This window comes from Protopterus annectens, chromosome 4.part0 (genome assembly GCF_019279795.1).
Source record: "Protopterus annectens isolate FY-2018-M chromosome 4.part0, PAN1.0, whole genome shotgun sequence".
In the NCBI taxonomy this organism is placed as follows: domain Eukaryota; kingdom Metazoa; phylum Chordata; order Ceratodontiformes; family Protopteridae; genus Protopterus; species Protopterus annectens.
The window spans coordinates 610,116,932-610,144,431 of record NC_056733.1 but is presented as its reverse complement, the minus strand read 5'-3'; the positions used below and the strand labels follow the sequence as shown (position 1 = coordinate 610,144,431).

Below are 27,500 nucleotides of genomic sequence, written 5' to 3'. Positions count from 1 at the left end.
TACACTGTTAATGTGGACCAAGTAGAATAGTGCAGCTATATACTATGGTGACCTGAGATTTAGAGCTGTTACACAAATCAAGGTGAGCAGCAGAATGATGTAGTAGGCATGATTCAAAATGCACAAAGCTGTTCACCAGTGTGTATTGTTTCTGAACCATGTAGCAATGTGATCACAGGTGCATAACAGTGCTTATAAAAATCATTCAGAACACCTCTGCTCATGGTTCGGGAGAAGATAACTTGATAATGTAATGTAGCATCCAGACCATTAAAAAGTGACCCTGTTTCATTCATCACTGATATCAGAGTATATATAGTGCATACAGAATGATATGTGCATTAGGGTAGTAGCAAATGTAGCCATCACACCTGCTCATTCATGTAGTGTTATTTATTTTACTCTTATTACAGCTTTCCCATCCATAATAATAAGTAATTGCATGCTAGCACACAGGCATTTGTATAGTGAGGGAAAAGGCTTCATGATCTTAGCAAAAATCTCCCATTGACTGCAAAATATTACTTCCTTTGGCATATGGAGCTTAGAATCATCACTTTATTTCTCAAAACACAAATGAACAAGTGCCTCTGCTTACAACTTCTAGATTCAAAAAAATTAAAATATATGGTTAATTAAACTTAAGCATTCAGTCATTGGTACAATAAAGGGAACATCTTACGCTTCACCTTACAATATATATTAACAGAGTCTGAAGCTTTTAATCACATTTAAATTCTCTGCTACCTACAAACTAAATCAATTGAAATAAGTAAAATTATGTCAAATCAGATACTTCATAAGGATCTCATTATTAAGCCCCTTTGACTGTAAAGTATCAAAAATAAAAATAAACCATGCTTCTTTTCATAACAATATTTCAGAGACAATTAAACAGAGATCAGAGCATTTAAGAATATACATAATAAAAACGTCAATCAGAGTTACTATTATGTTTTTCAAAAAAGTGTCCTGCACCAGGACTAGTGGGAAAGTTGTTTCTGTTATCTCTACATGTTCCTGTAATCTTTTCTTCACTTGTTGTGCTGTTTATGCTATAAAATTTTTTTTTACATGGACAAACAAGTCCATATACTACCATTTTCTGGTAGCAATTATGGACTCCAGGGACCTTAAATAACTTTCCATTTATCCGTCATCTTTTCCCAAATATCTATAAACTGTGCGTCCTTTGCACTCCTTTATGTAAAACTCATAACTTATCCCTGTATGTGCTATATGACTACCAGTATTCGGTGGATTTCTGTATGAAACGTTAAGCTTAACATTCCTCAAGATTTCATCAGATGTTACTACATACCAGTGTTTAAGAATATGTGCTTATCCATTCAATAAAGAGGGTGTAACTGGTTACAGAAAGTGTATCCTCCCTATTATTCCCAACTTTACTAGTTCTCCTACTATGCACCCTCTGATTAAGTCCTTCAACTTTATGCCAAGTTGAAACTAAAAGATCAAGCTTTTTAACCCGCACTAATCATTTTTCAACTATTAACACAGCTACTTCCTGAAATTTGCTGTCCTTTAAACAAAGTGCTTTAGCTCAAAAAAAATTCCTGATATGGAAGGGACTCAATGAGATGTAACAGATGTGCACTAGTAGCAAACAAAATGTCTGCTGAGGTATCCTTTCTATATAAAGCTGAATTCATTTCCTTATTAACGGTGTATACCAGTACATCTAAATAATAAATCCAGTCCTTCTGAATATCAAACACAAAGGACAGACCAAAATAATTTGTTTGAATTATATGCTTACAATTGATAAACACTTGCTGGGGATTCTTGGCAATAAAAAGCAAATAATCTATGTAACATTTGTAAAAAAACATTATTTACAAAATATGGATCCCCACACAAAAATATCTTCAAACCTGCCCATAAATAAATTAGCATAACTGGATGCAACTGTACTCCTTTGCTGTTTGTAGAACTTTCCATAAAAAAATAAACAGTTATTATTTAAAGGAAAACCTAATCAAATCCAGTATACATTATAACCCATCAATATTTGACAAAAAAAATGAGCAACTGCTGTTAAACCAAGCTTATAATCAATTGAATTATGCAAGTTCACATCTGCTGTCACCAAAAATAGTCTTCAATGATACTTTCCTAACCTCACTTAAAAATGTTAAGTGTCTGTAATATGTGAAGGTAACTTCATCACATAATGTTTAAATATTTTATTCAAAATTTCACCAATTTTTTTCCCATGGCTCTCCCTCCTGGAAAACAATCTGTCTACCCAGGCAATTATCCATACTCTTATTTACTTTGGGCAATGCGTAAAACAAGGGAATACAGGGATTAACTACCACTAAAACATCCCCTAGCTTTTCAGGTAACATATCCTTTTCATCTAAGCCTTGAATCAACAGTATAATCCCTTGTGTCTCATCACCAACATCTCTTGAACTTCGAGGAACATTTTTTTTTACAAACTAGCAGGCATATAAAAATATTTGTGCAAACATTTCCACCCAGATATTCTGAATTTTCTAGTTTTTGTTGTGTATGTGGGAGCTAAGCATATGTCCTTGCAATGATCATCTGTGAATTCTTTCTGGAGGTTATTAACCGAACCATGTTGAAATTCCCAAGGCTTGATCCTTTTCTTGTCTCCTATCCCCACATGATAAGCTTGTGATATTAACTGCCTTTTCCTTGACACTAAGATATTTAGCTTTTGGTTGCGTATTTCCCCATTTGAACTTTCTCTTCTCCTTCCTGCCAAAATCAATCCCTGATTCATGAAATGCTCCCTGGGTCTCAAATTGAAGGCCTCCTATTTCCATGTTTGCTCCCATTATCTGATATCTTTGTTTCTTCTCCATAAATATTCCACATTTTCCCTGCATTTTAGTGTCATAGTCCCCAACTCATAACCTATGGGTAGAATTTGGCTTTTTCATTCTTTAATTTGGCTCTTGTTTAGTTTTCATTTTAAATATTTTTAATATATCCCTGCACTGTCTGCTTCCCATCTACCTTTTCTGTTGATCCCCACAACTTGAGCAGTTCCTTTCCTTGCATTATCTCCCTTTTAATGCACATCATTGTTTACCATTTTGCTCTGTATGTATCATCCTGCATTAAGTGTTTGGTAGTGTAGCCTTAAAGTATCCCCTTGGGTCTGTTAGTTTACTTTCACACCACCCTTATCTACCAGATGTTTTAGATATTCCCACTTTATACTAACTCATCCTTCCAAAGAAAATGTCTTAATTCTCTGTCAATGTTGTGCCACATGTCCTCAGCAGGAGGAAAGAGTATGCCTCCCATTTCCCTGAAAGATCAAGATCTCCACGATACTAAAACCAAGCATCTAAATCTTCACCAACCGGTAAATTAAACACAGTGAAGGGATAGGTTTATAACTTAGTACCTCTCAGACCTCTAAATTTCCTTGCATCTTAAGCAGTGGAATTCACTATCTTCCTTTAAACATAAACTATATGCTGAATGGGTATCCAAAAACTTATTCCAGGATTGACTGGTATGCCTTTCCTGGAGAAAGGACATGCTGTCTGGAGAAGGAAAGTGAGTGTGGTTATAAGATTCGGTTGCCTTGGAATATCTGTGAATCTATACAGTACTAACATTTTTACTCTTCAAGATACATCTGTACAAGAGTACTAAATTTCAGGAGGAGGATATATATGCGCACTTTATATAGTCAGTCCGCATCTGATGAAGTTTATGAACGAAAACGTATTGTATTTGTGAAGCATTAATGTGGTTTGTGGAATGTCTGCTTTGGCTGAATAAATATCCTTTACTGTCATCTGGTTGGTGTTCTTAGTGTCCCTTGGCACTTTTTGCTGTTTCTCAGTGTTTTTGTGCCTTGGTGGAACTCTCTTTGGATTTACTTCTGTTGGGTATCCATCAGCTTCCTTGTAAACCTAGGTGATCTAAATATTGATTGTCAGGTGTCCTCCCCCAACTCTGCAAAAAAAAAATATAAATCTGTTTCATTACACTCAACTAATTAATGCTCCCATCAAGTATAACTAATCCTGCACAAAAATCTGCCATATTGGAATGGATCATGACTACTGACCCCCCAGTAAAATTATTTGCTCTGGAACTCTTTCTGATGCAGTCACTGACTACCTTCCTACATCCTTCCACAGACACTTAAACTATGGACCTAAATTGCACCTCTTCAGTGATGTATATAACATAACTGCATTCAGCCAAGATACCTTTATATCCACTCTTAACTTATGGCTGGAATGCCCTCAAGTAATTGTCACTAGATAAAGCTGTAATGAAGCTAAGTAGCATATTTGTTGCTGTACTTGACAGGTAAGCACCACATAGAAGGAAGTGATTAAATCCAATCCTGCACCCTAACTATCAATCTAAAGAGCAAACACACACGAGGCAAGACCTGGAAAGCCTATCAGAAAAGTAAAAATAGCCAAATCCTACAATTTTTAAAACAGAATTGCAGTGCCACCAAAGCTAGTCAAAGCTGACAAAAAAACTTTTTCATCAAACAGCAAATAGCCCACTAAAATAACCCCGAAAATCTCCTGAGTTTTCTTAAAAAATCAGTTACACCTTGACAGAACATCTCAGCTTAAATCATCCCAAACATGCTATTTATTTTATTGAACACTTCATAAAAAGTGTAACCTCCCTTTTAAGCTACCAACCAGGCAAAACCATAAATGTGGTACAGCGGCCATATCCCAAACTCAACATGTTCACCCTAAATCCAGTCCCAGAATCCGCTATAAAGAAATACCCCCATCTAAGCTACCCTTTCCCACTGATAAACTACCATCTGAGTACCTAAAGCTAACGGCCAATGACCTGGCATGTCTCGTCTCTCTCCTAATATTTAGGTCAGTCCAACAGTCTTGAAAAAATCCTACATAGTACCTCTACATAAAGGATGGAATATTCCACTGAGTATTCTAACTTTCGACCCATTGTCATTCTGTGTCCACTTTCCAAAATATTAAAGAAATGTATCCAATATCAGTTACAATGCTACATCCTTAACAATGACCTCCTCTCTTCCACACAGCATGGGTTTCATCCTAAACAGAGCACCACTGCCGCCCTACTCAGTTTCACCAGCACCATCAGCCACTGCATATATGACAGCAGACTCATCACCACACTTCTCCCCTTATTTCTTGACTTCTCAAAGACTTTTGACACAGTCTCCCACAAAAAACAGTTGGAAAAAAAACAAGCTTAAAAACTTCCTGCCCTTGGTCTATCAGTTTCTACCTTTCATTGGTTTCACAAATATAGGTCACTAATGGGCACCAGCTAGTAAAATGGAAATTTAGCTACTCATATTTTCTTCCAGTCACTGGTGGAGTGCCACAGGTATCCATATTAGGCCCACTTTTGTTCTGCCTGTTCATAAACATGCTACCCTGATCCAGTACACCAGTAATTCTACCCTCATCTGCTCTGCAGACAACCTGTCCATTCTTCATCAACTTGTCCACAAGTCTGGCTGTCCTTTGACTCTTGGCAAGCAAATTCCCAACTGTTGCTTAATGCCAAAAAAGATAAAAAGTACTTAAATGCTATTTTTGTCATCTCCTCTGATAATACTCTGATGTGTCTTCCAAACAAACTTCTAGGGGTGATCATAGATTCCTTGAAATTTGATGTACGGATACAAGCCATTTAAAGAAAACACGCAAGTTGAGCATGCTATATAGATGTAGATATTTTCACAACAACCATAACGAGAAAGCTGTTGCAGGCACCTTTCTCCTCCCTACTCACCAAATTTCAAGGTTCAGTACTACATCAAAACAAAAACATTAACATTCACTAATAACCAGCTTCATAGGTGTCAGCACTGTAAAACCGTTAAAATCCCCAACTGGCTGGAGCTTCACAATACTTGAAGTATTCACAATTTGGTTACTGCCTATAGCTTAATACACAGTTCTGACCATTGTCCTAGCCTAAATAAATACACTCCAACTGTATAAACCTAATAGGCCCCTATGCTCTGTGTGTTTCCACCTTCTCCTCACACAGAAAGGTGATAACTCAGATGGTGATAGGTTCATAGGTGTTTACTAGGCTAACAACCACAGGGGTCTTTTAAAGCCTAGCCATGCATCCCAAATCTCTGACAAGTTCTGATGTAAGCATGGGCCTGGGAGATGAACCATTTACAGGTTACCCATTTGCATTAGAGACGTAGGTGCAAAGCCAGGGATGTGTTTCTGGTTTCCCATCCAGTTGTCCAAGTTGCACATGAGTTGGGTTAGCGAGGAACTCTCCTTCACATTAATGGGGAGCCTGTTCCATAGCTGAGGTAGTCTCTGGGATATATGCGCCTCTCTCTCCAGCAGGTCCTGTTTATATCACAGGCAAGGTTTAAGTCTTTAGAACGGGTAATTCTGGTACTATTTATTTTGTGGATATGCAGGAGGTCCATCAGAGTGGAGTCTGACAATGCCCTGTATGTCAGGCACGGATCTCCCCCCAAAAGCCTGTAGGTTCCACTATCATATCAAAAACCTATGTATCGATTCCTGCTATACATTCAGACATATCAACAATCTGCTGACCTTCAAATCTGAGCTAAAACAATTTCTGGGTCAGTCCTTGCTCCTCCCCTGGCTGACTCTGTAGGTATCTCCACTAATAACCAACAAAACTCCATATTCATTATTCACAGTGCACCTTGAAGTGTTAAATGCAGATTGACATTTCTATACTAATTGATAGTACCCTATAGATATTATTTCCAAGGCACCATAATGTTGTTTGATAGACTGAATTATACAAAGTTCTAGAATACACTGTGTCCAACTACTTTCAATGCTGTGTAGTATCAACATGGTCTCTCTTGGAAAAAAAAATGAAATCCTCTCAATACAACCATTAAAGTCACTTCTCATAGTGAATTATTAGGAATGATAATCTTAAATTCGACCTACATCTACAAAGTTGCATAAATAAAAACTCGCCAGAAACTAGGAATGCTTTATAGAGCCAAAAACTTTCTCACCAACATAACTAAAACTACACTTGCCATTACTTACCTCTTCCCCTCACTGCTTTATGGCATTGCCATCCTTACTCCAGTCATCACAAAAAGCAAAGTCTGAACAGTGCTGTGATGGTGTCTAAATTTGCAGCAAACACCTCTTTCCAAACCCACCACTGTATAGCACTAAAAATCCTAAGTTTATTAGAACTACCCTATCAACCAATATATACACAGCTTATAACTACCTATAAAGTTATCCAGCATCCATCTGTGTGTCCAGTACTAATTAATTCTATACAACCATGTTCCCACCTGGTCATTAAGGTCCAGTGACCAAAAACCTTTCTCTGTCCACAAACCTATAAAGTGTACTGGACTTTGTTTGTACCATGTTGCTAAGGCCTGGAACTCCTTACCTTTATCTATCAGTAGCCTCCCTCCAGCTCTTCTAATCCATTCTGAAAGACATCCTAGCCAAATTCTGGCACTGTTCTTGCTGAACCCCAGAATATATTCTATCCCTTAGTACGAACAAGTACTTATTCATACCTTAAGGATTCTTAGTTACCCTTCTCCACTCACTTCATAACTTCATTTAATTTTTCTCCTGTGATGCTCTGTTATAAACCTGTTTTTTTTTCTCTCACTTCATATTGCAATTCCTGTTTATATTTTACTAACTTAACTTTAATTACTCGACTGGCTAAATTTTATTTAAATATTAAATCATTGTTATATGCGTTGTATCTTTCTTTAACCATTTTTATCACATTATGTCTAATTTGTGTTTGAAGGTTGTAAAATTGTTGTTCTTAAAATTATTTTGTAATACTTTGGAATTGTTCTGTCTGGGCCTCCACTGAAAATGGGCACCTACCCAGTTGGACTTTCCTGATGATCAAATGTCAATAAATAAAGATGACTAATCTGAATGTTTATCCAGCTGTAAGGCCTGTCTGCTGTCTGTATAACATCTTAATACTTGTACATAAATACTAGATTTGTGTATACATGAAGTTTAAATGTTTATTTTATTCTATAATATTTGTATGCAGTTATCTGAGCTAATGTATGAGAATGACATTCATGTGTGTTTTATAATGTACTTTAATGAAGTTTTTTTTCTTCATAGGTGTATACTAGGCTAACAACCAAGTAGGTCCTTTATGAGCCTAGCAGTGCAGTCCAAATATGTCCCATAAGTTATGTGTTTTAAACATTTATATAGGGGTGATTGTTGGTTATGGCACAGTTTACTGAAAGCCTTTTTCCAAAGTATGCTTAAATAGGACTAGGGAGGGACTTTGTTTCTCCATGGATGGAGAGCCTTTTCAGAGAAAGGAAATTCTCTGAGATACAGATCTCTCTCTCCATGTCCTATTCATGTTGCAAGAAAAATTTAGATCTTTACATTTAGTATTCTGATGTTTGATGTTAAGTTGTCAATCTCGCCTTCATTCTTGCTTGATGGGTTCGGAGCCGATCCCTCGGTTCCGACTCGGCACTTGCTAAGCTCGAGAGTCACTTTTACCAGCTCGAGGCAGCCCCATATCCCATGATGCAAGGCGGTAAGTACCCAGATCTCGTTTGCCGCTTCGCTTATGAGGTCCTCCTTTTACCAGCTCCTGGTAAGTGATTTACTACTTTGATATTTTAGCCCCGTTTTACTAAAAACCCTTTAATTTTTAGTTTTAAGTTAATTTTAAAGATTTTTTGACAGAAATTTCCCTGTCTCTTCTTATTTTTTAGTCAACTTTACCCATCCCATCCCCCCCCTGTTAGGGTGTGTGTGTGTGTTTTTTTAGTTATACCTTTTTGGTGTATCTAATTTAATTTAATTCTTTGACTGGTGGGTGTGTGTGTGTTGTGTACACCATGTCAAAAGAGAGGGTCTCAGGCTTTAAGAAGTGTGACTCGTGCTGTCAGAAGATGTCTCTGACAGACGGTCACACTTCTTGCCTGTATTGCCTGGGGCCTCTTCACCTGCAGGACTCCTGTGCTATATGTCATTCCTTCAGCCAGAGAGTCCTGCAGGAAAGAAGAAACAAACTAATACTTAGGGGCCTTCTTAAGCCAGAGGGCTCTCCGGCTAAGTCGGCGCCATCCAAGTCTGCCAAATCTTCCAAGGCCCAGGCTTCTGTGTCAAAGCCTGCGGCCTCGGCTCCGACTCGTTCTGAGTCGAGATCGGCTCCGGCTGGAGCCGATTCTGGCTTAACTAAGCCTTCGGCACCGATGGCTATCGGTGCCGATTCTGCATCGACCACTTCGGTGTCGGCTCCGATCGGTTCCGACCACCATGTGGCACAGGCATCGGTGTCAGCTCCGACACCGTTACTTTTGTGACTGTATCGGCTCTGGCTGGAGCCGATGCATCGAGGCTTCCTGTCGGCTCCGATAAGTTGTCGGCTCCGACAGGTTCTATAGTTTCATCGGTTCCGATGGCTCCTTCCAGGAAGAGGTCGAGGTCTCCTTCTTTGGAGCCGATACTTTCGGCTCGGCTTCACTCTCCTTTGAAGCGGAGCCATCGGAGCCGATCTTCAAGGTCATCCAGGCTTTCTGACCATGACTTAGAGAGTGGTCAGTAGATTACTTAAGTCACAGGCACTGGCCCAAATGTTACATAGTCCGTCTCAACAGGCGACTATTGGTCCACACCCGTTACAGTTCCTCCTTCAACTCTACCCCAGAGCTTGGAGTTGGAGTCTTCGGGAATGGTTACTGCTACGGCTGGAGGACAGATACCCCTTCTGTTCCTTCAGCCTCTACTCTTATCTCCTCTTGAGACCTTCCTTAGAGGGATTCGGTGGCGGGCTTCCATGGTCTCCTCCGAGGGGTGAGTGGCATCGGACCCTTGTCCGAACCCGCTCTTCCCTTGGAGCCTCGGCCTTGGTGAGCTCGGCTCCGACATCTGCCTCGGAGACTTCCCTTCGGTGGTCCCTGGAGTTCCTAGTTCTTGAACGGGTTCTCTCGGACCTGCCTGGGAGGGGAGCATTCGAGGTGATGAAGAGTGTGCTGGCCACTGGTATCAGTCAGCAGTCTGTTCCCTTAGCTCCTCCCTCTATAGTGCCTGTTGACATCTCTGCCACTTCTCTTGCTACAGGACCCAGAGATCCTCCGCCTCAGGTTTCCCCATTGGGAATTTCCCCTCTTCCGAGGATTCTCCTGATGTTTGGGAGATCCTCCTAGGAAGAGGACTTGTAAGAGGAAACATGTAGACTCCCCGAGTCTATCACTTCAGATACTGACTTTGATGAGTCAGAGGGATCCCTAGATCCCCTCTGAGGATGTCTCCTTCTCAGACATCCTAGAACTCCTTAAACAGAGGGAAACTGGCCCACCAACAATCCCTCTGAGGATGAGTCAGTATACCTAGAGGCGTTTGGATCTCGGCCCTCCACCTCCTGGGTGTCTCCGCCTTCGACCCCCTTATGCAGGTTATTGCCCGAAGGCGTGGGCAGCTCCTGACTCTGTAGAGCCAGTCCCTAGGAGGCCTTCAAAATTTATCACTGCCCGTGTGACAAGCAATTCCTCACTAAGGGTGTCCCGCTGATGCCATGGTGGTGGCTGCTGCCACCAAGAAGGAACTTGCAGATCCTTCCGTGCCGTCCATCCTCCTAATAAGGACTCTAGGACCATGGATAGGTGCAGTGGCGGATGTTTTCCTCAGCGACCTTTGCTATGCGTTCGCTGAATTACCTATGTCACTTCACCAGACTCCAGAGGGATATCCTTAAGGAGCTGGGTGAGGTAGTACAGGATCCTACAGCTGCAGGGGCTCAAGAAAAAATTGCTTCGCAGCTAGGAACCCTTAATTCCATTGCAAACTCCTCCATGCGGCTAATATATGCTGCTGATGGAGCGAGTAGAGCCGCAGGTACAGGTGTGGCTCTTAGACGCCAAGCCTGGATGCGGCTATGTGACATGGCAGATCCCTTTAAGGCGTCCTTCACAAATTCTCCCTTTGATGGGTCAGCTTTGTTTGGCCCTCAGGTGAAGGAAACTTTAACCAGGTGCGAGCAGGACGGCAAGACTCTTTCTGCTGTAGGAGTCCGTTTTTCCACCCTTTCTAGACCTTACCCCAAAGGACAGAAAGGTGGCAAAATGTGGTTCCGCAAATCCCAAGGAGGCACGCGGCATTCACATGGCCAGTTTACCCCTACAGGCAGAGGGGGTAACAACAACAGGCGCCGCTCTAGAGGCAGAGGGGTCCAAAAACCAGGGAAACAGAGAGCCTGTCTGGGACAAGCCCTTTCAGCATCCCTGAGATGTTGCGCGGCTGTCCCTCCTTGGAGGCAGTCGGGGGAAGATTATCACTGTACCCAGAAGCCTGGCATTCCCTCACTCAAGACAGATGGGTACAGTCGATCATATCCAAGGGTTACATAATTCCTTTCGAGGAAAGTCCTTTTCCTCAAATTCCCTTCCAGATGTACCACCGGTCTAAGGGAAATTGCAGAGTTAGAAGTCTCAAAACTACTGCAAAAGAGCCATTCAGCCAGTTACAAAAGACCATTCAGAGCCGGAATCTACTCAAGGTTCTTTTTGGTCCCCAAAAGACGGAGACTGGAGACCAATATTGGATCTCAGCAGACTCAACAAGTCTGTGAGGAAGACAAGATTCGAATGGTCACTCTTCAGTCAATTCTGCCCTTCTTACAGAAGGACAACTGGATGTGCTCAATAGATCTTCAGGATGCGTACTATCACATCAAAATTCACAGACGCTCCAGGAGATTTCTCCGCTTTCGGCTGGGGTCCAGTCATTTCCAGTTCAGAGCCCTGCCCTTTGGTCTCACTACAGCCCCCAGAGTGTTCACCAAATGCATGGCAGTGGTCACGGCTCACCTGAGACGTCAGGGATTCCAGGTGTTTCCGTATCTCGACGACTGGCTCCTTTCAGCCACCACCAGGCATCAGCTTATTCAAGCCAGGGATTACACAATAAAGCTCTTTTGGGCATCTCGATAAACTTCGAAAAATCATCCTTATCGCCCTGCCAGTCTATTACTTTCATAGGCGCAAACTTAAACACTGTTCGGATGTCAGCTACCCTTACAGATCAAAGAGTTTCAGACATTCAAAGTCATGTCAGGATCATTCTGGCCAACAAGAAAATACAGGCCAGAATGGTTCTAAAGGTATTAGGCCTCATGGCTGCGGCCATTACTCTTCTTCCCCTGGCTCGATTCTACATGCGCCTTCTTCAGTGGATGCTCTTCACACAGTGGTCATACCAACAACTTCCAATCGTCACCAGATTCTGGTGACACAGACTTCAAAGATCATCTTGCTTGGTGGATCACATCTCCTCAGGTTCACCAAGGCAGGTACTTTGTACCCCCATCCCGATAGCCACTGTCACCACGGATGCCTCCCTGATCGGGTGGGGGTCATTATCAGGGCAGGATGGTTCATGGGGCGTGGCAGCCGTTCGAGTACCATCTGCACATAAATGTCCTGGAGATGAGAGCAGTGCTTTTAACGTTGCAAGCCCTCAACGACTTTCTTCCGTAGGGACAATTGCAGTCCACACAGACAACATGTCTGTAGTTTGGTATATCAACAAACAGGGCGGAACCAAGTCCTACCCCTTGTGTCGAGAAGCGCTCAGACTATGGCAATGGGCGATCTCCTCTCATCGGTTTCTGGTAGCAACGCATATCCCTGGGAAAACCAACATTGTAGCGGACAGATTGAGCAGAGCTATTCTCATGCCTCACGAGTGGTCTCTCAAGCAATCTGTAGCGGAAGAGATATTTCTGGAATGGGGTCGTCCATGTTGCGATCTTTTTGCTACTCCCCAAAACAGCAAATGCCCAGACTTCTTCTGTCTCTTTCCTCTACCAGGCCATCCCCCCAGAGACGCTCTGACCCAGGATTGGCCCCAGGGACTTCTTTATGCCTTCCCTCCATTTCCTCTGATCCCTCAAGTTATCCAGAAAGCTACCGTTTTGAGAGCCAAATTGATTCTCATTGCCCCTTACTGGCCTCGACAAGTTTGGTTTCCGTTCCTCCATCGTCACCTTTTGGTGCAGCCGTGGCATCTGGACCCAGTGCCAGATCTTCTGATTCACCAATCCGGGCAGCTGCAGGTCTATTCCTTCTCTCAACCTCACAGCATGGTTGCTCCACTTCCTTCCTTAGCCAGGCTTCCTTTGATCTCTAACCCAGTTAGAGACATCATAGTAGCTTCTTTAAAATCCTCTACCAGGAGGATTTATACAAGCAAATGGAAATGTTTCTCTTATTGGGCTAAGGCCAAGAATATTGATCCTTCACTGCCCCTGTTCAGGCAGTTCTGGACTTCTTAGCAGAGATATTTCATGCAGGCTCCTCTTCTTCCACAGTCAGAGTTCAATTGGCTGCTATCTCCAACTTTCATGCCGAATCGCAGATCATAATATTATGTCCATAGGCTCTGCAGGGCCTTCTTGAAAGGAATTTTCCTACTAAAGCCTCCAATCAGGAATCCTCCTCCTCAGTGGGATCTAAATTTAGTGCTGACATCCTTGATTCTTCCCCTTCGAGCCAGCTGTTTCTTGCTCCCTGAAGTTTCTTTCTTGGAAAACTTTATTCCTAGTGGCTATTACATCGGCCAGGAGGGTGTCTGAACTTCATGCTCTATCGGTTCGACCCCCCTATTTGGTTTTTCACAAGGACAGAGTGTCATTGAGAACTAATCCGACCTTTCTGCCTAAGGTCGCCTCAAAACCAATTTGAATCAATCCATTGATCTCCTGTATTTTTCCCGAACTATTCAGACAGAGCCGAACAAAAATTACATTATCTTGATGTCCACCGTCAACTCAGATATTATTTGGACAGAACAAAAAAATTTAGGAAATCTGATCAACTTTTGTTTCCTATGCGGATAATAAGAAAGGCCTTCCTGTTTCTAAAGTAACCTTGTCTAGATGGCTTTCTTCGGTCATCTCTGAAATTTATCTGCTCAGGGGAAAACAGCTGTGCTCAAAACCTAAAGCACATTCAACTAGGAGCTTAGCTACTTCTACAGCCTTTCAAGCTAGACTTCCTCTAGACACTATTTGTGCAGCGGCCACTTGGGCCACTCCTCATACTTTGTTTCCCACTACAAATTGGACTTGGCCTCCAGGGACAGAGCCAGTTTGGCTCTACAGTCCTCAAGAGTCTGTTCCATTGAGCCACCCAGGATAGAGGTGCTAGGGGCGGTCCCATCAAGCAAGAATGAAGGCGAGATTGACAACTTAACATTAAAGTTATGTACCTACCATAACGTTCCATGTTAGTTGTCTTCTCTGCCTTCTTTCTTGACCCTCCCTCCTTCCCCAGGCCTGGACAGACCTTGTTATAAGAAATTATTATGCTGAAGACCATTCAGACCTGGTCTTTCTTCTATCCTGTAAGTTTTCTTTCTTCCTTTGGAAGTGTTTTATGCTTGGTGCTATTGCCCTTTGTCATCAAACGAGATCTGGGTACTTACCGCCTTGCATCATGGGATATGGGGCTGCCTCGAGCTGGTAAAAGTGACTCTCGAGCTTAGCAAGTGCCGAGTCGGAGCCGAGGGATCGGCTCCGAACCCATCAAGCAAGAAAGAAGGCGAGAGAAGACAACTAACATGGAACGTTATGGTAGGTACATAACTTCTTATTTTGTGGATGTGCAAAAGTCTAATTAGAGCGGGGCCCAGGGATGCCTTGCTGCAGAGCATAGATCACTTCTCGGAAGTCTTTTAGGAAAACAAGTGTAGAGATTGGGCTTTGAGACGGTCTGCATAGGTTCATAGGTTCATACTAGGCTATCTGCCCTAGGGCATTTATAAGCCTAGCCAGAATGTGTTTGGCTTTCACCACCCATTTTAAATTTATTTTGCTATGCCCTTTTTTGAGGTTAGTATACTGTGCCTCTGTCTAACAGTGACACAGAAGTGATACCCGGGGTAAACCTACGATCTCCCATCCACTCATCAGGATTCCTCTTGAATAGAGTCAGTGAGGGACTCTGCCTAACCTGGACTGGGATTTTATTCCAGAGTGAAGGGAGCCTCTGGGTTATGAATCTGTCCCTCCAGCATGTCCTATTTATTTCAGTGCTGAGGTTCAAGTCTCTGTAGCGTGGCTCGATGGGATTTGGATTTTCTGAGGTGCAGCATGTCCATTAATTCCGGGTTGGACATGGCTTTATACATCAGGCACAGATCGCCTCTGAACAGGCGGTATGCCATTGAGTAGAGCTGGAGTTTCTTTAACTGGGCAGCATATGGCATCTGTTTGAGCCCTTTGATCCTCTTGGTGAGGTACTTTTGGGGTCGGGTTGGACATGGCTTTATACGTCAGGCACAGATCGCCTCTGAACAGGCGGTATGCCATTGAGTAGAGCTGGAGTTTCTTTAACTGGGCAGCATATGGCATCTGTTTGAGCCCTTTGATCCTCTTGGTGAGGTACTTTTGGGGTCTTTCCAGTTGCTGCAGGTGTCTGGTAATAATAGGACATTGTGTTTATGCCCTGTATACTTTTTGTAAGGAACCTCTATGGCCGTTCCAGTTTCTGCATGAATCTGGTCTGGTACATACCGAAGGGGCATTGTATTTAGTGATGGGTCTGATGAGGGCTGAGTATAGTGGTACAATGACTTCCCTGGACCTAGATGCCATGCAGTTATAAGTTTAGCAGCATGGAAGGATTTTCTTACTACCTTGTGTACATGTTGGTCGAAGACCAGGTTACTGTCTACATGTGTTCCCAGATACCGAACTAGTGAGTCAGGCCTCCACTGGAAAGGTGTTCAGTTTACTGTTGGACTTTCTTAGTAAAAATATGCAAATAAATAAAATATATTTTGGTATTGGAGGTCCAGACAGTTAAAAGAATATGATTGGCCATTATGACAGTACTAACAGCAGGCTGCTGTACATAGATTTCACAAGTTCAGCATCCAAGAGGTTTTTGCAGTACCATTACTTGGTAAGTGTAGTGAGTGGTTGGTCTTCTAAGTTAGTAATGTGAAAGCTTATAGAAACAGAACCAGTGGTGGTGGTAGAAGCATTTGTTTTTTTCATTTAGCCTTTGAATACTAACTAGATATGTTGATGTGGCTTAATTTTTTTCACAACCACCAGATAGTGTCCGAGAAAAATTGTACACTGTTAAAATAAAATGTACAAATGTGTAAATAAGTGTTAGTTTGATGTACTCATTCTGTTATGCACAAAATGGAAGGCTATATTCCCTCCTGACCTTTTTAAGATGTTACACGGACTGGCATGCCACTAGCAAATGTAGTTTTCTTTTAAAAGTTAACTAGACAGTTTAGTGTAATTTTTTATATATTTCACTTAGGTACAGCCAATACACCTTTTGTAGTTTGCAAACATACCAAAACAGTCATTCTCATAATAAGTGCCCAGGTTGTTCTTTAATATAATTTGGCAATCTGTTCCATGTATCAATTACACTCTGAGAACCAGTTAATGCATCTCTCAGTCATCTTCTGCATTGGATGTCTGATAATTCTCTACAACTATTTGATAACTCCAAACATTCCCAGAGATAGTGGTGCCTACATTCCCTGTATACCTGAATAAGGTCTCCTTTTAAATACCTATATGAGAAACTGTCCAAGTTCAGATATTTTAGTCTTGCATAATAACTTTAATTTTCACATACAAGGATGCTCTTGGTACGTTTCTGCTGTACTCTATCCAGTTTACTCATGCTTGTTTTCTTATAAAGGTTCCATATGGTTATTCCATACTCTAGTTTGTGTCTAATACAATTTATAATTTCACCATTTCTGACTTCTTAGAATTTATAAATCATTTTACACAGCCTATAATTCTATAGCTATCAATCTGATGTTGTTAATCTTCACCTAATCCTTGATGGTGGGTTCAGTTCCTAACCCTCGGAACAGACTCGGACTTCTTCAGCTTGTACTCTCCAAACTCTCGAGCCAGGCTCTACCCATAATGCTCCTCACAGAGATTATCTTAGATCTCGTTTGCAGCTTCGCAGACCAGACATGTTCCTTCATATCTCTTGAGCTTTGGCAGTTAATTGCAAGCGTTATTTCAATTTTCTATTTCAAACCTCGTCTACTACCTATTACTTTTTAGTAATTCTACCCGCTCCTCCTTTCTACTGAATTTCTCACCATCTTTATTACCAAATGGTAAAGTTCTGTAATTACCATAGTTGGTAATCCTTCTCTTTAAAATACCATTGCGAGGTATTCTAGGTTACCATTGTTGGCATTTTTCTTTCTTTTTTCCTGTTTAAAAAAAAAAAAAAAAAGAAATCTCTTTATTTCTTTCTTTCCTTATTGCGTATAATGGCGGACCAAAAACAATCCCCTTCTAAACCTTCAAAGGGCATCTCAGGATTTAAGAGGTGCAAGAAATGTGAAGGCAAAATGACCAATTCTGATGGGCATACTTTGTGTTTATTGTTTGGGCAAAATTCATCTTCAAACAAATTGTGCAATTTGTTACAGTTTCTCCTCGCATTTTTAATGGAGAGGAAAAACAAGCTTGTGTTGAAAGGCCTATTGAAATCTTCCTTTGACGAGGCCATTTCTGATTCTAAGGAGAAAACTGGGGAAGCAGGAACTTCTTCCCACAGTTCAAAGAAAAGATAGTCTTCAGTTGCAAGCTCTTTGGAACCAAGTAAGAAAATACCAAAAATTTCCACCGCAACAAAGAGTTCTTTGGCTGCGGGAGACCTGACAAAATAGAAGTTGCGTATGGCATGGATGGATATTTCGGTATCTGTTCTGACTGAACACTCAGTACCGGAGACATCAGAAGTTTCCACGCTCCCACGAACCACGTATTCCCTGACTGTGGACCCCTTTAGAGATGCCCCTTTTGTGGAGGTCAGACCATCTAGGTCTCCTTCCACTTTATTGGTGAGGTCTACTAAGATTTTATCTGAACAGAACATTGTGAGATTAGTGGATCAGCTTCTTGTGCGAAGAGGACTGCCCTTTGTTCCAAGCCAATCCGGCATCGAGACTACACAACCTATGACACCTACCTACACTCCTCCAACTCTACCAGAGCCTTTGGAGTCCTCCATTCTGACAGTCCCGTCTCCAAATGAGTCTGTTCTGATAGCATGTCCATCTTCAGTTAAGACAACTGCCTTGAATATCTCTGAGAGCTCCCGGGGTCTGGACTTGCTGGTCGGTTATGAGATGCATGGTACCCTTTCGGTTCCATCTGAGATGTCCATGCCTCATGGAGTGTCGGCCCTTGTAGTTCAGACCCATTCTTCTGGTACAGGGGCGGTCTCCTTGGTGCGGGGTGTGACCTCTGTTCTGAAGCAGTCTTTCAGTTGCGGGCTCCCACCCCTCTACAGGGGGATCTGCTTTCTGTATTATGGAGAAAGCTTTCTCCGTCAGGGATTCCCAATCTTTGCCTTCCATGTCAGGACAGATTTCTTCCCCTTCCTTTTGACCGGAGCTACCACTAACCTCATCCCCTGGACAGAGATTGCAAAAGTCCCAGGTGACTTCCACCTTGGTGGTCTCCTCTTCAGAAACTTCCCCGGAACATCCCCCTGAGAAATTCCCTGCGAAGAAGTGCAAGAGGAAGCACCTCGACTCCCCAGACGAGTCTTGCACTGAAGATACTGACTTCGATGAAGGGGAAGGCTCCCCTAGGTCACCCCCTGAAGATGTTTCCTTCGGGGGACATCCTTGAAATCCTTAACTAGAGGGGTGACTGGTCCTCCACCCAGCCTTCCTCAGAGGAGTCAGTATACCTGGAGACTTTTCGTGCCCAACCCTTCACTTCTTGGATTTCTCCACCTGCTGACTATCTCGTCAAAATGATTGCTCAGGGGGCATGGAGGATGCCCGATTGTATATTGTCTGCACCTAAAAAGGAACCGCATTGGTCAAAAGGAATCCTGTTGACGCCGTGGTGGTAGCAGCAGTCACCAAGAGAGAACTTGCAGAAGAGTATCATACTATCCATCCTCCTAACAAGGAGTCTAGGATTTAGGATAGATTTGGGAAGCATGTTTATGCTTCAATGACCTTTGCTCTGAGGTCCTTGTATTATATGGCAAACTTTACTGTATTACAAAGCGATTTGATTAAGGAGCTTTCAAATACTCTGTCAGGAACAATAACTGAGAAGGTTTGAGATACCGTTTCCTCCCAACTTGCAACCCTAAAATCGCTTTCTAATTCATTCATGAGGCTCCTAGCACATGCAGCTGAAGGGACGTCCAGAGCAGTGGGTTCAGGTATAGCAGTCAGAAGGTACTCCTGGATGCATGTATGCGACTTTGCAGAGCCATTCAAAGCGTCATTAGTCAATGCTCCCTTTGACACATCAACCCTTTTTGGCCCAAAAGTTGTTGAAACTCTAGCCAGAAGTGAGCAGGATGGTAAAACCGTATCTGCCATAGGCATAAGTTTCTCCACTCCTCAGCAGCTTTACTCAAGGAATCAGAGGAGTGGGAGACTATGGTTTAAGAAATCCAAAGGGCTTTTCTACGACTCATGAGGCAAAGATTTCACCTGGGGCAGAGGGGGAAACAATGGAAGACACCACCCTAGAGGCAGGAATGGACTGCAGAATTAGGGGTCCAGAGAATCTTTCTCTGGTACTTCCTGTTAGCATCCCTGAATGGATGTCTGATTGCTCTCCTCTAGAGGCAGTTGGGGACAGTTGTCCCTGCACCTACCAGCCTGACAGTTGATAACTTCAGACAAATGGGTGCACAGAATAATATCCAGAGGTTACCAGATCCCATTATGTACAACCCCCAAACCACAGAAACAACTCCCAAATGTTCCACCCAATCAAAGGGAGACAGCAGTCTTAGAAATCCAAAACTGCTCAAAAAAGTCATCCAAGAAGTCGCACCAGACCAAGCAGGATCCAGAATTTACTCGAGATTCTGTTTAGTGCCAAAGAAAACCGGGGACTGGAGACCCATTTTGGATCTCAGCCGATACAACAAATCGGTCCACTAAACCAAGTTCTGGATGGTCTTGGTAGAAGCCATACTTCCTTTCTTGGAAAAAGATGACCGGATGTGCTCAATAGACCTCAAGGATGATTATTACCACATAAAGGTGGACAAAGGTCCAGAAGGTTTTTACGCTTCCGTCTAGGAGCCAGTTGTTATCAATTCAGAGCACTACCCTTTGGACTCACCACAGCCCCCAGGGTGTTTACCAAATGCATAGCAGTGGTTGCAGCACACCTCGGACTGCAGGGATTTCAGGTCTTTCCATACCTCAGTGACTGGCTCCTCACTGCTAACACCAGGCATCACTTAGAACAGGCAAGAGACTGCACCATGTCTGTCCGCACATCTCTAGGCATTTCTGTAAATCTCAAAATCCAAACTGCAACCTACCCAACAACTAGATTTCATAGGTGCTCATCTAAACACTGTCTCAGGAATAGCTTCCCTTCCTCCAGAGAGACTACTAAGCATCAGGGCTCTAGTCAGACAGATCCTCCAAAGTAACAGAGTCCCAGCAAGGTTGATACTTCATAGCTTAGGCTCAATGACTGCCTCAATTGCCCTAGTTCCTCTAGCAAGGTTTCACATGCGAATACTACAATGGTTGCTAGCATCCAAATGGTCTCTAATTTGCCAACCAATGTCTTACCAAATATTGATAACTGATCATTGCAAACAAGACCTCAAATGGTAGCTTTACTCCGATCAGATTCTTCTGGGCCAATCATTTATTCTTCCCAACCCCAAGCCATAGTGACCACTGATGCTTCCCAGATAGGGTGGGGAGGGCATTATCTGGGGAAGGCAGTTCAAGGCACATGGTCCCACCTAGAGGCCAACTTGCATATCAGTGTTCTAGAGACAAGGGCAGTGTTGTTAAGGTTGAAAGCATTCCAGGATACCCTCCCTCTAGGGACAGTTGCAGTTCAGGCAGACAATATTTCAGTAGTCTGGCACATCAACAAAAAAGGGGGAACCAAGTCATACCCACTATGTTGAGAGGCACTCAGAGTTTGGCATTGGGCAGTTTCTTCCAACTGTTTTCTGATAGCAACGCATATTCCGGGAAGTTCCAGTGTGATAGGAGTAAAATTGAGCAGGACTGTTCTCGTGCCTCACGAGTGGTCTCTGAATCCTATAGTGGCGGACAGGATCTTCTTCCAATTGGGCCAGCCTTACTGTGACCTGTTTGCTTCTCCCCTGAACAACAAATGCGGAAGTTACTTTACCTAATCCCCCACCGGGGGAATCACCCAGAGACACTGTTCTTCTCAACTGGCCTCTGTTGTATGCCTTTTCCCCCGTTCCTCTGATTTCACAATTCCTGAAGAAAGCCCAAAAGATGAAGAATAATATAATCCTCATTGCCTCATTCTGGCCTCGACAAGTTTGGTTTCCCTCCCTTTGGCCTCATCTATTACAGAAACCATGGAGTTTGGACCTGGTTCCAGATCTGCTAACTCATCCAGAGGGCATGGTTCACCCAAATTTACAGCACCTCAAGTTGACTGTACTGTTTCTCCAATTCCCATGATTGCCAAGCATCCCTCCCTTTCATCGCCCGTGCAATGCATTATTATTGCACATCACAAGCCTATAACCAGAAAACATTACCTGTGCAAATGGAAAAGATTTATGGGCTTGGATAAAGGACTTGATCCCTTTCCGTCTGCAATTGAATACATTCTAGACTTCTTAAATACCCTCTTTGAATCTGGTTCCTCTGCTTCCACTATAAAGGTTCACCTAGCAGCAATCTCACATTTTCATACTGGTTGCAGCAACTCATCAGTAATGTCTCATAAACTTTCCAAAGCATTCTTGAAGGGTTTCTTGTAATGAGACCCCCCCCCCTTTAAAGAACCAGTCCATCCATGGGATTTGACTGCATGTCTCCAAACATTAACACAAACCCCCTTTGAACCGGCAGCATCTTGTCATTTGAAATATTTATCTTGGAAGACTTTATTTCTGGTGGCGATCACCGCTGCAAGGAGAGTTTCTGAGTTGCAGCCCTTTATCATGCAGATCACCCTATCTAATCTTCCATAAAGACAGAGTCCAACTAAGAACAAATCCCTCCTTTCTTCCAAAAGTAGTTTCTGAATCCAGTATCAATCAGACCATACAGCTGCCAACTTTTTTCCCTAAGTTTTCCAATAAAGGAGAATACGCACTTCATTTACTGGATGTACACAGGCAATTGCATTTTTATCTCCACAAAACTAGAGAGTTCTGAAAATCTGACCAATTATTTGTAGCTTTCTATTCTTTATGAATGGGTTGTGCAGTTACCAAAGTTAACTTCGCCAAATGGTTGAGAGACTGCATAACCATCATTCATCAATCAGAAGGACTTCATTTTCCCAAAACAAAGCCCACTCTACAAGGGCTTTTGCCCCGTCAGCAGTTTTTAATGCAAGAGCTTCACTGGATGACATTTGTGCAGCAGCCACATGGTCTTCTCACCATACCTTTATCGCACATTATAAATTAGACAGGTCTCGAGGGGTCGAGCATCCTTTGGCTCCAAGGTGGTTCGGAATAGTCTTCCATGAGATCTCCCAAGGTAAATAAGTAGCTGAGGATGCTGTCCCACAGTCAAGGATTAGGTGAAGATTAACAACATCAGATAAAGAAGTTTTATGTCTTACCATAACGTTCCATCTGTGTTGATCTTCACCAATCCTTGACATACCCATCCACCTTCCCCCATCCTAAGACTTTGTAGACCTCTCCAGTTCTGATCCAGTTTCTCATCAGGAACTCGTATATGGCCTCGTTCTGTCTGTATATATCTATATATGTATATAAATAAAAATCCTGATTTCCTGGCTTTATTCTGCCGTCTGCAGATTTGAGGTAATCTCTGAGGTGCATTACGAGTAGAGTCTTGCTCGAGAGTTTGGAGAGCATGTGCTAAAGAAAAAGTCCGAGTATGTTCCGAGGGTTCGGAAGTGAACCCATTGTCAAGGATTGGTGAAGATGAACAACACAGATGGAACGTTATGGTAAGACACAACTTCTTTTTATCAAATTGTTTGATATGATTTAAAAAAAAAAAAAAAAAAAAAAAAACTCAAAGCTGGATCTACCCATATACCCAGGTCCTTAAATGAATCCTGTATTTTCAGTCACTATGTGCTGTATTAAATACCATTCAATCTGTCTCCCAAATCTCCTGTGTTTAGACTTAAATTTTCAGTTTAAAGTCTTTTTTTTTTTTTCCAAACACCTTTATCGAATCATCACTTGACATAGGCAAATTTACATTCATGTAAAAGTAATCACACTATAATTAACATAAACATTTTACTTCCCATATATTGCTATATATATTGTATAGCCTAAGCAAAATTACATAAATGATTCAGTTACTGCCTTTTTATTTATTTTTTTTAAGCAAGAAACATCTTTATTAAACCATCACTTACTGCACAGGCAATCATACATTTATATAAATTTATATAAATGAAAGCAGTCTGCACATCACAAACCATACTGACACACTCCCAGTTGCAAACATTATACACCACTTAAATCTGCCCAGTCGTTTTCAGTCAAACATTTAAGTCCTGCTGCCTTTAAAATCTCATTCCTACGTTGTATGTATTGTTCCCACAATTCCCATTTTTTCCTGTGTAGTTTACTCCTACCCTTTTCTAAAGATCTCAATTCCAGTTGCTCTATCTCTGTTACTATATTGAAATATTTGTCCATATGACATACCTGTGGAAGCATGGAGGTGTTTAGACGAAAAGGCAGTGGAGTTTTTTAACCAGATTGTTTAATGAAATCTTGGAAAGTGAGAGGATGCCTGAGGAGTGGAGAAAAAGCATTTTGGTGCCGATCTTTAAGAATAAGGGTGATATGCAGATCTGTAGTAACTACAGAGGGATAAAACTGATCAGTCACAGCATGAAGTTATGAGAAAGAGTAATGGAAGCTAGGTTAAGAAGGGAGGTGATGATTAGTGATCAGCAGTATGGTTTCATGCCAGGAAAGAGCACTACAGATGCAATGTTTGCTCTGAGAGTATTGATGGAGAAGTACAGAGAAGGTCAGAAGGATTTGCAGTGTCTCTTTGTGGACTTAGTGAAAGCATATGACAGGGTGCGTAGAGAGGAGTTGTGGTTTTGTATGAGGAAATCTGGAGTGGCAGAGAAGTATGTACGAGGGTAGTATGACAACAGTGAGGTCTGCAATGGGAGTGATGGATGCATTTAAGGTGGAGGTGGGATTACATCAAGGATCAGCTCTGAGCCCTTTTTAATTTGCAATGGCGATGGACAGGTTGACAGACGAGATCAGACAGGAGTCCCCGTGGACTATGATGTTTGCAGAAGACATTGTGATCTGTAGTGAGAGTAGGGAATAGGTTGAGGAGACCCTGGAGAGGTGGAGATGTGCTCTAGAGAGGAGATGAATGAAGGTCAGTAGGACTAAGACAGAATACATGTGTGTGAGTGATAGGGAGGCTAGATTGTTGGTGAGGATGCAGGTAGTATAGTTGGCTAAAGTGTACGAGTTTAAATACTTGGGATCAACAGTTCAGAGTAATGACGAGTGTGGAAGAGAGTACAGGCAGGATGGAGTGGGTGGAGAAGTGTGACAGGAGTCATTTGTGACAGACTAGTACCAGTAAGAGTAAATGGGAAGGTCTGCAAGAGGCTAGTGAAACCAGCTATGTTGTATGGGTTGGAGACAGTAGCATTGACAAAAAGGCAGGAGTCCGTGCTAGACATGGCAGAGTTAAAGATGTTAAGATTTGCACTGGGTGTGACAAGGGTGGACAGGATTAGGAATAAGTATATTAGAGGGTCAGCTTAGGTTGGACGGTTTGGAGACAAAGCCAGAGAGACAAGATTGCATTGGTTTGGACATGTGCTGAGGAGGGATGCTGAGTATATTGGGAACAAGATGCTAAGGATGAAGCTACCAGGTAACAGGAAAAGAGGAAGGCCTAAGAAGGTTTATGGATGGAGTGAGAGAGGACATGCAGGTGGTTGGTGTGACAGAGTGAGATGCAGAGGACAGGAAGAAATGGAAATGGATGATCCATTGTGTTGACCCCTAACGGGAACCGCCGAAAGAAAAAAAAAAGATTTTGAGTTTGACTTTATCAAAGGCTAAACTTAAGTCTATATAAATTACATTACAAAAACCTTTTTATTTATAGCTGTTATAGAGCATCATGTTACAGCTAACTGTAGATCTATTTTCAACATATGCATGCTGATATATGGTTTCAGGTCCCAACCTTTCCAGCCCTGATCATAATTTATCCAAAGTTATCCTCTGTTATTTTTCCACAACATGAAAGTAAACTTAAGGGTCTGTATAAGTACGGGTTTGTCTTATTCCCTTTTCCTTTAAAGATGGGTATAACAAGTGCTTGTCTTCAGTTTTGAGGAATCTCCCCATACTTGAATGATCTAGTGAATAACTGTTATAGAATGGCACTGTGTAAGTTCATGCTAAAGTGTTCTCAGGTCAGTATTATAATTCTGTCTTTTCCATGTGCTTTGTTTGATTTTAGTTTGCATAGTACTTTTTAGTATAATCTAATTTCATTTTTGCATCTGATGTTCCTAGGACAATTTATCACTCCCTTTTTTGAAGCCAAACTGTTTTAAATAAGATTTTGTAAAATATATCTATAATCTGATGTGTTTATGAATAGGTTTTCAGCTTTACACACGCTTGCTATAGTACGTGTACTTGCTGTTTTTATTTTAATAAAACTGATATAACCATGACTTTTGTTTTTCAAATAGGTAGCACTGCAAGTGTTCCTGGTTATCGTTGCTGTAATTTCTGTTCCTGTAATGTTGTTGGGAAAACCACTTTACCTCTACTGGCAAAGCAAAGGCAGCAGAACCTTTGGTCCATACAGAGTACGTTACTATAAATACTAGTAGTAATCTTGGTAGTAGGATAAATGGAGGAGTTTGATAGTATTTCTCTTAGTCTAACTTGGACATTTTTTCTAGCATTGTTAACATGGATTGTAGTCATTCCACTTACAATAGCGTGCGTAGCAGAAGCATTTCATGTTTCTTGTCATCAGCTGCCGGGACTTTGATGGCATGAATACTGTAATGTGCAAAAGTCATATGCAATTCCATTCTTAGACGTATGTAATCATTACCTTAGCATACAGATTCTTATGCCATGACTTTTGACTAGTGCTCTGGCTGTGTGTGGGAATAGTTGAGAGGTGACTTTCCATACTAGACATTGTGAATATGTATAACACTACAATATTTTCAGTAATTCAGATTTAAAATCATTACTTTTGTACGTTTGGATGGCCACGGTGGTGCAGCGGTTAGCGTTGTCACCTCACAGCAAGAGGTTCTCTGGTTCGATCCTCGACTGGGGTGCCTTCTGTGTGGAGTCTGCATGTCCTCCTTGTGGTCACATGGGTTTCCTCCGGGTGCTCCGGTTTCCTCCCACATCCCAAAGACATGCTGTAGGAGTTTAACATAGCGAGACAGTTTTAAAAAAAGCAACAGAGAATCTTTTTTAAAGCTGTCTCGCTATGTTAAACCATTATAAGCCGAGACAGTTTTGAAAAAAGCAACAGAAAGCAAGATCTCCGTTGCTTTTAAAGTCTCGCTATATTAAATGGGTTTAACATGTGAACAGCTTTAAAAAAACAACTAGTGCTGTAAAAAAAAAAAAGTTATACTAATGGAAAAAGTCCGGGTGACCGGACCTTTTTCCATTACTATGACTCTGATTTACAACTTGCATGCTGAACAATCAGCGCGCACGTTTCGGAATATTAATGAGTGGTCGTCGTATAATCTCCATCTTTCCATGTTAGTAAAAAAATAAATAAATAAAAATAAAAGCAAATATTTTGCTGACCCAGAGCTACTTATCCATTTCAAAAATAGTCCCTTCCTGTGTTGACATTGTTTGCATGATCACCGTAGTGTTTCTTAACAACCTTCAGAACAATTTAACATAATGTTCAGTGCTGATGGTGAACACCTTCATAGTCATTCCATTAGTCTGGTTTCATTTGTCCACTACATTTGCAGTGTTTAGCTTGGATGTTTCAGACCGTGTCTACTGATGTTTCTGCATCACATGATGTCTTTTTGTTTTATTGGTCTGAATCAGTTGCCAACTTTTAGGTGAACATACAAGAATGGAGAGTTGCAGATTTCAGAGCATTCAACTGCCACTGGTAAGAATACAGACAGATTGCTTTGAGGTCTGCTGCACAGCCTTCCAGTCTTTGTGATATGAAGTATTGTGCTACCTGTTCAAACCCACAAACCTTTAGGGTGATTTGAGATGCTGGTGGCTGCACAGTCATGTACTTTAATGAAGCATAATATGCTTTCCTTTACACTACATGTAGACTTAAAATTTACAGTAATGGGTACTTCATGCATGTGTTTGTGTACATATGTATAACAATTTAAATGTGTCTGCATTACATAACGTTGACAAGTTATTTCTCCACCCTTTTCCCGCATTACATTTATTTTAATAATTATATTTTAAT

The 27,500-nt window shown here is 41.8% G+C and overlaps 1 protein-coding gene across 1 annotated transcript in view; it reads left to right on the top strand.

Annotated features, from left to right (window-relative positions):
• Positions 1-27,500, top strand: part of ATP6V0A2 (ATPase H+ transporting V0 subunit a2) — an 834,711-nt gene that overhangs the window by 638,913 nt on the left and 168,298 nt on the right. The window contains exon 16 of the mRNA XM_044068544.1: positions 25,753-25,872. Coding sequence (XP_043924479.1) covers positions 25,753-25,872 — 120 coding nt within the window. The remainder of the gene's footprint in view (positions 1-25,752; positions 25,873-27,500) is intronic.